Source organism: Pipra filicauda, unplaced genomic scaffold (assembly GCF_003945595.2).
Source record: "Pipra filicauda isolate LSUMZ 115617 unplaced genomic scaffold, ASM394559v2 scaffold33_size4404698_pilon, whole genome shotgun sequence".
Classification (NCBI taxonomy): Eukaryota; Metazoa; Chordata; class Aves; order Passeriformes; family Pipridae; genus Pipra; species Pipra filicauda.
In genome coordinates, this window is record NW_024104465.1 from 520,673 (window position 1) to 533,067 (window position 12,395).

A 12,395-nucleotide genomic window follows, 5' to 3' on the forward strand; every position below is an offset into this window, starting at 1 on the left:
CCTTTTTCTTTTTTGCTGGTTGGTCCATCTTTGCCTGCAGGAAATCAATGAGTTTAGTTTGCTGAGAAATAGTGCCCTCCATTTTCACTTTTTCATGGGAATAGAGAACCTGTGAACCACACACACGTGTAAGAAATTTCATCTTATCAGAAGAAACAAACAGATAACTCAATAGCAAAACAGAGCTAAAAAACAGTGTAAGGAAAGTGTCAAACAGAAACGGTAGAACATTTAAAACCTCAGAGGGAACGAGGCAGAGTCCTGCCCTGCTTCCTCACCCTCACCTGAATGTTTTCCAGCTGATATTCCAGGTCACTCCTTTCAGTCTTCAGAAGATCTGCTCGGTCCAGAGCCTCTTGCAGACCTTGAGTCAGGCGGAAGATGTGATTCTTTTGCAGATCCATTTGCTGCTGCAGCTTTGCCTGCTGTTAATAGGAAAACAAAGGCCAGTGTTTTGGGGTTGCTGCTTGCTTGTTTGTGAGTAAAACAAGTAAAACAAGTTAAGTATTACCACTCCTTGTAAAAGAAGCATCATTGCAGAACTTAAAGTAAACAGACACCTCTTTAAAAGCTGGAAAATTACAACATTCTAGAAGATTCCCTTCCTTTCAGAGTGCATTAAAACTAAACAAGCATTTCTATGTAGAGTATTTATATTAATCTGTGGCAGTGCCATTTCTTTCAACTGCATGTTCAAGTTATTTGCTTTTTTGAGCACTTAAAATCTTGTAATTGTTAATTAGACTGCACATACAGAATTGTTAATTAGACTGCACATGAAGAGTTTCTTGATACCACTTTCTCAAGCTCTCTATACAACCACCAGGAGCCATCCCAGTACTTTGTAATAATAAATTAAAAAAATAATCTTTACTGTAAACCAGGCTAGTCATAGTCACATGAGATAAGGAAAATTATGGCCAACTGTTTACATCTTTGTCTCTAACTAACAACAGAAAAGGGCACATGACAAACTGCTCTTTTAGGGTTTACACTTTATTGATGAGAAAGTCCCTGAGAAGGAAAACCATGAACAGTCATATGTAATAAAGCAAGAGCCAGAAATCTTCTGTTGTGATGCATAATGGAGTTCTCAGCTCTGGGGTACCCTGACAGTACCCCAAGAAGACCAGAAGACTCTAATTGCCCATAACCACCCTTCCCCTGAAATCCTCCTCTGCACCCTTTTCCCCCACCACCCGGGACTCATTGTCTGCGTTCAACGATTCCCTGATACAGTGCAGGTGTGTGACCTTGGATCTGACTCCTGTGACCCAAATTAATGATGAAAAAGGGCTGTGAGAAGCCTCTCCTGTGACCTCCACCTCTGCACTCCCAGCACATTGCCTAAAGAGCTGGTTTTAAGCTGTGGTCCTTGCACTTGGCCTGGTCAGAGCTGTGCCTGGGCACAGACCTGGCCTAGGACGTGCCCCATGGCTACAGGCTTCTGTAATGATCACTGAGCCACCACTGAACCTGGGTACCTTCCCCAAACCTGCTCTGCTCTTCTCGTTCTGGTTCTGTGGGTCTGTGCCCACTGGGTGCAAGGTCCTGTCCTTGCCTGACGTGCTGCCCCCACCTTGGCTTCCAGCTCACCTTCCCCTGAGGAGCAATTCACTCTTATTGCTCCCCAACACAGCCACACACTCTGCAAAGTTTTAAGTAAAAACAACTCCCCCACCTTGATTAATCTCCCCAGTTATACAGGAGAAGGATGGATGTGTAACACTTATTCACAGAACCTCCCCCCCTCAAGATGTGGAACCTTCTGAAGTTCTAACATGAGTCTCCAAGGTTACCTCCTCCAGAAGTCTCTGCTTGAGCTCCCTTTCTGTCTCAAGCTTCTGTTGTAAACTGCGAGCGTTCATCTCCAACATGGCATGCTTCTTCTCCAGGTCATTGAGCTAGGCAGGTGGGATAGAGGCTCAGGATAACACTGAACACTGACAAATAGAGCATTCCACAATCCTAAAATCCAACCTCACCAAGCACGTGATAAATAATGACATAATTATCCTTTCCTTACTTGCAAAAAACCAACCAAATGACATTTTGGAGTGTTCAAATGCAGATACCAAGTTATTGAAGGACTTCATCATTCCAGGCATCATAGGCTGCTTTTGCTTTAGTCTTTTTCAGAGATAATCTGAGGTCTTTGGCTTGAAGATAGAATTCTATTCTATGACCTCCATTTTTTTTTTTATTTTTTTTTAACATCTTGAAAAAAGCTGCTCGAGGCCACATTTCTACAAGTAATATCAACAGAAAAGTATTTCATCTAATTATAAAAGTCTAGGGTTGAAAGTTACCTTATCAGAAAGGCTCTCTGCTTTGAGCTTTTGTTCCTTGAGTGCTTGCTGGAGGGCCAGAATCTCTGCCTTGTGTTCCTTGACAGCCAGTTCTACCACCTGGCGAGACTCAGTAATACGCTGATCTGCTCTCACTCTGCATTAAAATGGAAAATAATGTTACCTAACTCCTTTCAGGCTTGACCTCTCCCTGGTGTGCAGTGGCATCAATAGCTCTTTCAGGGGTTGCCTCAAATTCAAGACGTTACTTTATGAAGCCAGACTGTTTGCTGCAACACTTTTATATTATATAACTCTGTTCCTGCCCCTGCTAGAACTACAGCCTTAAAATTTCAAGACCCCACAGGAAGAGTTAGGAACAAAGACTATTTTTCCATATAATAAAGTAGAAGATAATAAATCAAGACATTTTAAAAATTACAGTGATAAATACCACTCCCCATGAATCTCTCACTTGCAAAGAAACAAAAGGAACAATATCACTGGTGAATGACTATTAACTAATAAACCATTTTTAGAACTACCTCACAAGATTTTATATTTAGTTCCAACTCCCATATCCTATGCTAAATATAATTTTTGTACTAGCTTCTATAGAGCATTTTCATAAAAGTTAATAAAAGGGGGAGGAGGGGAGAGAGACCTGCTCTGTTTCTCAGTATCCAGCATCCTCTGCAACTCTCTAACTCGACATTCAAACTGGGACTTCTCATCCCCTAGAACATTTCTCCAGGCTTCCCACTGACGCTCTTTCTCCAGGAGTTCATCATTCAGGGCCTCCAAGTCCATTACTTGCTCTTCCAGCATCGTACATGTTGTCTTCAAGGCCTCCATAGTCTAAAAATAAATCCTCCTATCAATTCTCACATCCCACATCAAGCGTGCACTTTAAGCTTCAGCCTTACCATTTAAATTACAGCACATGCAAATTGGCAGCAAACATAAGCTGGTAAATCACAACCCATTTATTTCAAAGCTCCCCTACATTCGCTCGCGATCGCCGATAATGTCAGTTCGGTCTCATGACGAACATTTTGAGATTTCCAGGGTCACAGAATCAAAAATGAATAATTCTAAATATCTTCAGATATTTAATTATATGCTAAATATCTTCAAAGTGCAAAATTTCTAAGTAAAATTCTGTAAAAACACAATGGGAAATACCAAAAATTTCCGTTCACTAAAAACAGCTCTGGGAAGGGAGGCTTACAGGTCTGGAAGCTTATTCATTCCTTATAGGTTTCCAGATTTAAAAGAATTTTTTTGCTTTTCAGATAATTAGCCAGCTATCACCAAGAGATCATGCCCCAGACTTGGAGAGCCTCACCTGTTTCTGGCTGGTGAGCTGCATCTCCCTCTCGGTGATCTCTCGGCGCAGGTGGTCGACTTCGCTTCGCAACTGCACAACCTCATCGTTGGCCCCCGAGGCCTCGTCGAGTTGTTTGGACAGGAAGAAATTCTGGTTGTTCAGTTCTGCATTGTCTTCAGTGAGCTGGTTCAGCTGCTCTTCCAAATCCGAAATCACCTGGAAAGAAAAACAAATTAAATTACATGTCAGTGAGCACAGGTTTGTGAATAAGTGTTCTCGCACACAAACATTTATTGCCAAGCTTTTACACTTTTTTTCAAATTTAAACAAAAGTAAATGGTAGATTTTTATGCATAGGAGTGTACTTCACTTAGGAAGAGGGGTTTGTTTCTTACAGAAAATAACCTGGTTTTTTTTTTAATCTGGTTCAGAGTACAAATATGCTGCAATGCAATTTATTATATGAGTGAACTGTCACAGCTAAAGCACTGGGTTGGGAGTCAGGAGCTCTGGTTGTATTCCCAGCCCTGCTGCTGACTTACAGTGCCTTTGCCAAAGCACTTTCCTTTTTTTTTTGCCTCAATTTCCCCTAAGAGCAATGAGGTCAATACCTCTCAGGAAGGCTTTCAAAGAGTGGTATTGAAGAAAACTGACTGAGAGGTGCAGTGGAGGCACTAAAACCTGATGGATACCCCTGGGAATTGCTTGTATTATTATATGTAACACTGTGTGTAACCAGGAAAGGCAGAGAAATTTTAAGGAATATAAAGTAGCAGCATTATGGATGGGACCACTAGGAAAGAAATTACTGTGGTAACACAACAGATCAACAGAAAACCAGTGAAAAGAAAAAAATGGCTTTGGGTGAAGTGGAAACACTGTTTAATCAGAACAGCATTCCACTTAACACTTTAAACCACTTTTCCTTTAAATTTAAAGAAAAATATAAACAACAGTGGGCCATTTTCACATTTGATTTTTATGAATGAAAGGCCTGAACACAGGGTGGATGAATATGTACCTCCTCCTAACTCAAAACCAACGTCACCACAACAGAAGAGAAAGAAATCTCAGTATAATCTTGAAATCAGCTTCATAAAAAGAATTTCAGAAACTGGTTAACTCCATACAATTCATATTCAACTCTCAAAAATATGTTCTAGAGGCTTTTTTGCCTGGATGTCAAAGAAAAGTGAATAAGACACTTCATTAAATGGGAAAATAATAAAACCCCAGAGCACAGTTGGCCACACATTCAAATTTAAATATTCCAATTTCCTACACAAGCCAAGGACTTAAATATCTAAAGCAGCAGAGGATAGAGCACATAGCTCTTCTCAGCTCTCTGGAAATATGACAGCCACTTCTTTTTGAAGAATCTCTAACACAGATTTTGGCAGCCTTTTACCATGCCTCTCCTAGACCTAAATTAACAGTATTTGGTTTTTAAACTGTAAGCAGAAAAAGTCCAACAGGCATTACTCCCTGCTGGGTGAAGGGGAGTTCCTGCCACCCATATGTTCAGGGTCAAATGAAGATGATTCACACTCCACAACACAACATTTCTAATGAGAATCTGGTTGTGTGCTCCTTCCTGAGCACTCTCACTGCCCTGTTCAAAATCCCCATTTTATTCTGGATTGTTTGCATCAAGCTTTCCGAGAAGGCAGCCCGTGTCAGAAGGATGTGTTTGTATTGCTACCAGGATAAGAACTTAGATATGTATTTGTATAAACAAAAAGGAGCAAAAGAACATGTTTTTACAGTGTTTTACCTACCATTCTTCCAACAGCTGAGATCTCAGCTAACTGCCAGATAAGAAACTTTCTTTTTCTTCCACTTGTTTTTATTTTTATATTTAACTACATCAGGTATCTAAACAGTTTGAAGATGTATTTTATATATCCATGGTTTCTTCCACATCTATCTTATATATTAATACAAGTACTTCTATAAAAAATATTAAACTAGCTTTGAAGTACAAGAAAGAAGAGATGAGGGAAACACAAAATGGATAAAGTTACATGCAGAGTTAATGTATCAAACTACTTAATGAATTATTAAAACTGGCTGCATTTCAAGTTGATTTAATTCCTTAAGGGCTAGAAGTTGAGCTCCCATTTTCTTTTATTCTGTGTTCTGAGATTTTGACTTCTTTCCCTGAATATAACTAAAATTAAACCCAATCATTTTATATTTCACTGCTACATTTTACCTAGTAGGATATTTCTGGAAAATTTCAGACAAATAAAGCAGTTAAGAAAGGAGGGTTCCAGAAGAAGTGATTTGATCTCCTTTCTTGAGTGTGTATTTACTGACAATTCCAACTCTATGATAACCTATATAATGTAATCCATATAGATTGATAGATTTAATTTTTTTTTAACTAGAGAAAATTTGTTCTTCTTGGTACAATTTTCCATTTTTCATGGGGAAAGGAGGAATCTGTTAACAAATCCAATTTTTAAAAGCTATCTACAGCTCTGTAGAACCCAACAGAATGAGAGAGTTTATTAATACTATAAAGCCTAAAGAGTAATGGGTAATACTGACACAGGAAAATGGGACATGGTGTGATATAAATGCCTGTCCTGGGGTCCAACAAAAAAGAAAATACAAATCAAAAACCCACATTTAATTGGAAGTGTTGTCTTAGGCATAAATACATAGACACAACCTATGCCAGAATCCTGCACCTGGAAAGAGTTAATAGCTTTAGGTATTTTTGTTTTTCAGTTAAGGAAATCCCCAGGCAAAAAAAAAACACCAAAAAAACAAACCCAAACCAACCAACCCTAAGCTATTCTGAAGGTAAATTTGAAGTATATGAAAGGAAAGTCTGCAAGAAAACACTATTAAATCCTTTAGAAACACATAATATAAATATAAAAATCTTCATATTTAAAGTTTATAAAACAACTAAACACTTGAAAGCTTGGAAAAGCAATCCTAGACCATCTAGGCCACTGCATCATCACTCACAGAGCATTTGGAATTTTCTCTTCAATTTATGCACATCTTCATCACAACTAATCCTTAAAACAGAGATATCACCTAACTGCACCACGCTCATCTTGGCAGATTGTTCACTACATGCCACATCTAAGCACTCAACTTATCTTTATACAGACGCAGAAGACTCTGCTAATTTTTAAATATTACAAAACAACCCAAGCAGAGCAGCTCCTCAGCAGAAGGGACCACACACTGCACAATTCCTTCCCCGTTGCACGGTTTGAGGAAAGCAGGGTGTTCCTCTAGTGAGACTGAGCACGTTCCCAGCTGTTATACCTGGCTCTACAAACCTCTGCAGCCACAGATCAAATTAAACATCAGAGCAACAAGCAGCCAGGGCCATGGTGATTAGGTTTGCATATCAGACACAAGGTACGGAACTTAATCCACGTGTTCCACGTAGCAAAACCACAGGCAAAGTAACGAGGAAAAGGAGAAAAAGAAGGAGGTTTTTTTATGAACTAGTAACTGCAGCTTGCAAACTTCTCCATACCCTTATTCCTTCATAAAGATGTCTCAGATGCCACCAAAGAACATGCAGAAAAATGCAGGGACACAGCAAGGGAAACTCTTTTGGGATGCTTTCAGCAGTATGTTATTTGGAGCTTAACGTAATTCCAGACTAATAGTTTTCCCTCTATCCACTTCCAGTCCTCCCCATCCCCACTAATCTCTACTAGAAAGCTACCTGTCAGAAGTAAATAGGAAACAATAAAAAGCTGTCTCTCAGCCCCAAATTATTGTGAGGAGGAAGCAAGAGCAGACATCAGACTTGCTTTGTCTCACATCTGGACCTGAGAGATGAAGCTTTTCAGACAGAGAAATCCCAGCACTGTAACGGAGCAGAGCACCCAGAACAGCTGCAGAGAGATTGTTCCATTTGATCATTTATAACAATGAATCCCTCACTTTCCTCCCCTTTCCATAGTCAGACAACATCTGTGCCTTGAAACACACCTTATACAGGGATCTCAGTCTCCAAAAACCCATCATGGCTTGAGGGACATTGCTCTTATTGGGAGCTGCAGAGCAGGAGGACACTGCACTGTCTGCATTCCTCTCCTTCCCACACCAACCCAGGATTAAAACACACAGTCCCTGGACTCCTCTACCAACCAGGAGCCTCATCCTCAAATGAAATTATGAAGATGCTGTCCATGGTGTAGGTCCCATTAACCTCTTTCACAGCAACACCCCAGAAGTCTCTGACTTTTTTAAAGCTACAGAAGTTCAATCTCTGCCTGTAACTGGTATGTGCCATCATATTTTCTGTGAAATGAGAATCAGAATAACCCCTCCCACCCAACAGCAATTTTCTCTTTTTTTTTTTATAAATTTAACAAAGCCATTTATGTTTTTGCCTGGGTATTAGCCTTGTTACAGTGGGCAAGATCCCTTTACTCTGAAACATAATTAAGCATATAGTACATAACATCTTTGGATATAATTTTGGAAGCTGCCAAGAACACAGACTATTCTTGTATGCCAGCTCATTGAGCCAATGTGGAATCAGGATCTTAGACTGAAGTCAGCAAGACTTCATGCATGACTAAAATGATACACGTGTCTGATGAGCTCACAGACTCACTGCCTCAATATCCAATCTCATGGGCAAGTGCAGAATCAAGCCTGTTAATGCTTAAATGGGAACACAAGATGACAAAAGAAACTCGAGGAGAGAAGATAACCTTTATTTTAGTGGAGAAAACTTGAATAAATGGAAATGCAACATCCAATTAGTGTTAAGAAATTCTCATTGCTAGAGTAAAAGTAAGTCTGTATCTGAAAAACAAGATTCAGATAGTGGTTCTCTAGTATTTTGCTAAGCTGAGTGTAAATACTTTATAGGATTCTTTCCTTCTAAATATTTAAAGACTTTACTTCCTGCTCACTGAATGTTTTCTTTTTGAAACATTTCTAGTATTATTTAGATAACTTAGTTGTATTTTTAATTTTACACATGTTGATGATCCCAGAACAAGCCATAATTCAGAGGCATCTGGAAACAATGGACAAATATGTAAATTTTCCTATTTAAAAATGCCTTTTATTTCTAGATCTTTCTCTGATGGCCTGAAAAATACTTCCAACTTCCAATACTTCAAATGGATCATTTTTTTGATAGAATTGATGTAGGGAACTAGTTCTTCTCCCTCAGCAGAGTTGCTGGATGAGCTATCCTTGTGAGAAGTCTGTGATAAAATACTCCCCTCTGTGTGTGCCCACAAGCCCTGTGTGTGCAGCAGGTACAACAATTTACAGTTTTTGTTGTAATTAGGTATCCTGCTATTTCTTGCTCAACTGAAAGACAGAGAAAGCAAATTTTAGCATTTTCTTTCTGACCCATCTCTTTGAGAGATGTCACAAGGGGAAACAATGCAGAGCTATCAGAGCAACTGAATATAAGTTCACAAACAAGGCAGAAAGCACGACCAACACCACAGCAATGGTCTCTGTGTCTCTGACCCAAAACCAGCAAATTTAAAATTAACAAACAGGAGAACCTAAGAAGATATCTCCTTGCACAGAGACCTCAGCAAAAGGAATAACAAGTGTGCAATAAGCATACAAGGAAAGCAGACACACATTTGAGTTAAGCCTCCAATCAGAAGCTGTGACCTTTGTGAAGCTAGAGAGACAGAAAAAATACCAAAGAAAGTAGATTAAGTATTTTTATTTATCTTTTGAATACTACAAAAGTACTGAAGTAATTCAATATTTCAATATTTTTTCCTGTCTAATCTTATTTTCATAATTCTTATGCTGTTTGAGGCTTCTCAATAAGATCAAATAAAAATAATTCCCTACCAAAGTTTGCCAGACTAGTTCAAGGAGTTTGTATCAGCTTAAAAAGGATATCTTTTGAGAACTTGCTAAAAGAATAAACCCATCCATTGTCATGCTGTATAAGTAGCAGCATATTACAGTTATTCCCTTGGAGTGCTGTCTGATTTTAAAAGGAGTATAAATTCTAATCACCTTCAAGTGGAATCACGTGGTCACCAAAAAGCACAGCCTGTATCATACCGGTTACCATCAGATAAACACGAGGCTGAAACATCTGGTGAAGGCACCATAATTAGTGTCCCCTGACCCTCACTGTCAGGAGAAGATTGCCCTGATTTCCTCTCAGTGCTCCTCAGCAGACAGGATGGACAGCTAGGACCAGTCATAACACAGAACAGGAAAGTTTCTGTCCATGGTCAATTAAATTATACATGGCATTCTCCTGGGCTGGAAAGAGAATGTATGATGAGCATGTATTATTCATTTAGGAACTATTTAATTAATTTCTTATTGATGAAGATGTCTGATCCCACTTATCCCACTGAAGGGCCTGACAATGCACAACACTTTTACAAATCCTTTGATGCAGAACCTTTGAAGCTCTCGACATTCTGGAAATGTTATGGGTCACTCTTTACTGCTGGAGCTTGTTCACCACACTTAGAGACAAAGTGTTACTGGATAATGAGTTACAGACTCTGCAAGGCAGCCAACCCTGCAGAGAACAGAAGCCACTGCTTCCACATCTGCTTTTTGCCTCCATGGAGATCACATAAGTGTTTGCATAGAAAGTTGCAGTTCTGAATGAAGGGCAAGGTATAGAGCAAAAGAAGAGAGCTATGGATGTAAGATATATGATGACACACATGGAGCTAGAGGATCAATCTAAGAAAATGAAGAAGGGAACAAAAAGTAAAGATTCTTGTGCAGGATTTCTTCATCTCTGGATATTTTATGAACAGAAGAATGCCCTTGCTTAAGTGCTAAAGAGTGAGGAAAACGGAATGACTCTCATCTTGAAAAGGTATTCTTGGAAGATGGAAACTTGTACAGATACTAAGTCCTACAGTATGAAAAACTGAATTTGAAGAAATCACTGGTAGTAGGGAAACAATCAAGATAAAAAATCCCAGGATTAAGCCCTGCTTACAGGGTGGGGAAGGAGAAAAAGCCCAGAGGGATCAGCAATCGCTGCTGATCCAGAGGACTGTGGTGCTCATCCAACACTTCTGTAATTCATGTCATTGGAAGGCAGATGCCCTCTTATCAACCATCATAAACAAGTGTGAAGATTGTTAAACCTCAAGAATCCCTGTGGATAGACAAAGCCCTTGGACATCTGTCCTGGACTGATGAAATGAATCTGAAAACATGCCAAAGATCTCAAGGTGAAAATTCAGATCCTGGAGTCCTCTCTGCACTTTGAGCAGACAACTACATGTCAATGTATTATTTAGAACCTTAACACTCCTTGCCTCTTCAAATAGTGTCAAAATCCTCCTTAAAACCCACTCTGGCCTAGATCTACAATGCAGCTCAGGATTTGGACAGGTAGATCTTTTCTTCTTGTGAGCAGAAAAGACCTGCACCTACAGTCATTTTTTGCAGCTGCTACACCATTCTTATTAGCTGCACTGCAATGAGATATTTTAATTTACTTTCTTCTCCAAAAAGAAGAATAGTATCAATTTCATGATCAGACTAAAACCTCAAAATTGAGGTTTACCTGAAACCTAAAAGAAATCAAATCCAATCCATCCAGGTCCTACTAACACCTTGACGCCAGAAGTCCACATTAGGAACTAGTGTCATCAAGGATTAAAGGAGGAAATTGTTTGTTTCATTATCCTTAATTTCAAAATAATTCAATGATCTGTATTTAATACTCACTGTGCAGCTATTACGAAGGGCTTCAAATTTACGCTGGATTTCATCTCTATGTGCCTAAAGGAGGTAAGAAGTTAATCATCAATTTTTCATACATTAGAATTCGAATCCAACAGCTGTTGCTAAACAAACTGCAGAACAATCTACCAGCAAGCAAAGTTTGGAAGGCAGATGCTGCAGGGTATGAAAGCACTTTGCAGTGGCAAAGAACTGATTAGCAAAAGTCACATCCTACTCAATCAAAATACACTTATGGCTCCCAGTCCTGAACTGCTTTAGAAAAATGTACAAACTCAAGAATGGAATTATGTAACAACAGGTTCCTTCTGAAGTGGTCAGCAGAAGACTTGTTGATCCCATTTTAAGTTTGTACATTCTTGACATTATAATTTGAGCTGGTTTTACTTCCATATCCAGATTGGTATTTCATAGAAAATAATACTGCATACAATTTAATGCTTGCAAAGAAAAGCTATAATGATATAGTATGCAAGCCATCCCAAACAGCTCTGCCAATCTACCTGAATCCTACCACAAAGTCCCTTTTAAATCCCGAGCCTCTCTAAAAAGCAGTGATAAAACACAATAATCAATTCTTTGGAAGACAGCATCCAAAGCATGGAAAAGTGCCAACACTTTTTTTAAAGAATGCAGGATTGCATGCACCATTTTACCCCCTAATTTACAAGCAAAGCATGACAAAGCAAAAAGTTCTTGTTTCAGCCTCATGGCCTCTCTCAAAATTCATGAAAGGGATTTAAAAAGTGTCTAATGTCATGTGCTAAAGGTAACCTGTGTAAAGGTTAGTGCACGAGCACATCCAGCCACCTTTCTTCATTCAGAACATTTCCCTTAGAGCCAAGAGACTAAACAGGAAAAAACTGTTCAGCAGAAGTCAAATATGAGAGCTAAAAAGCTATCTCACCACCATGGGCAAGGTGAAAAACAAAAAAAAGAAGTATATAAAAAAATCCATGACAGGAATACTCCCCAGCCCACCGAACTGGACTGTCTCACAGCAGCTGCTCCAAGAGCACCACCACTCTGCCAAATTAACTGAAGCAATGACTGAGTGAACACAGGCCATG

At 39.2% G+C, this 12,395-nt stretch overlaps 1 protein-coding gene across 7 annotated transcripts in view; it reads right to left on the bottom strand.

Annotated features, from left to right (window-relative positions):
- Nucleotides 1-12,395, bottom strand: part of CIT (citron rho-interacting serine/threonine kinase) — a 74,760-nt gene that overhangs the window by 17,749 nt on the left and 44,616 nt on the right. For 6 of the 7 annotated variants that reach the window (XM_027714129.2, XM_027714126.2, XM_027714130.2 and 3 more), the window contains exons 24-30: nt 11,311-11,364; nt 3,637-3,834; nt 2,953-3,146; nt 2,310-2,445; nt 1,800-1,904; nt 285-425; nt 2-109 (exon numbers count right to left, since the gene is read on the bottom strand). In XM_027714129.2, coding sequence (XP_027569930.1) covers nt 2-109; nt 285-425; nt 1,800-1,904; nt 2,310-2,445; nt 2,953-3,146; nt 3,637-3,834; nt 11,311-11,364 — 936 coding nt within the window. The remainder of the gene's footprint in view (nt 1; nt 110-284; nt 426-1,799; nt 1,905-2,309; nt 2,446-2,952; nt 3,147-3,636; nt 3,835-11,310; nt 11,365-12,395) is intronic. The other variant, XM_027714133.2, reaches the window with a different exon arrangement.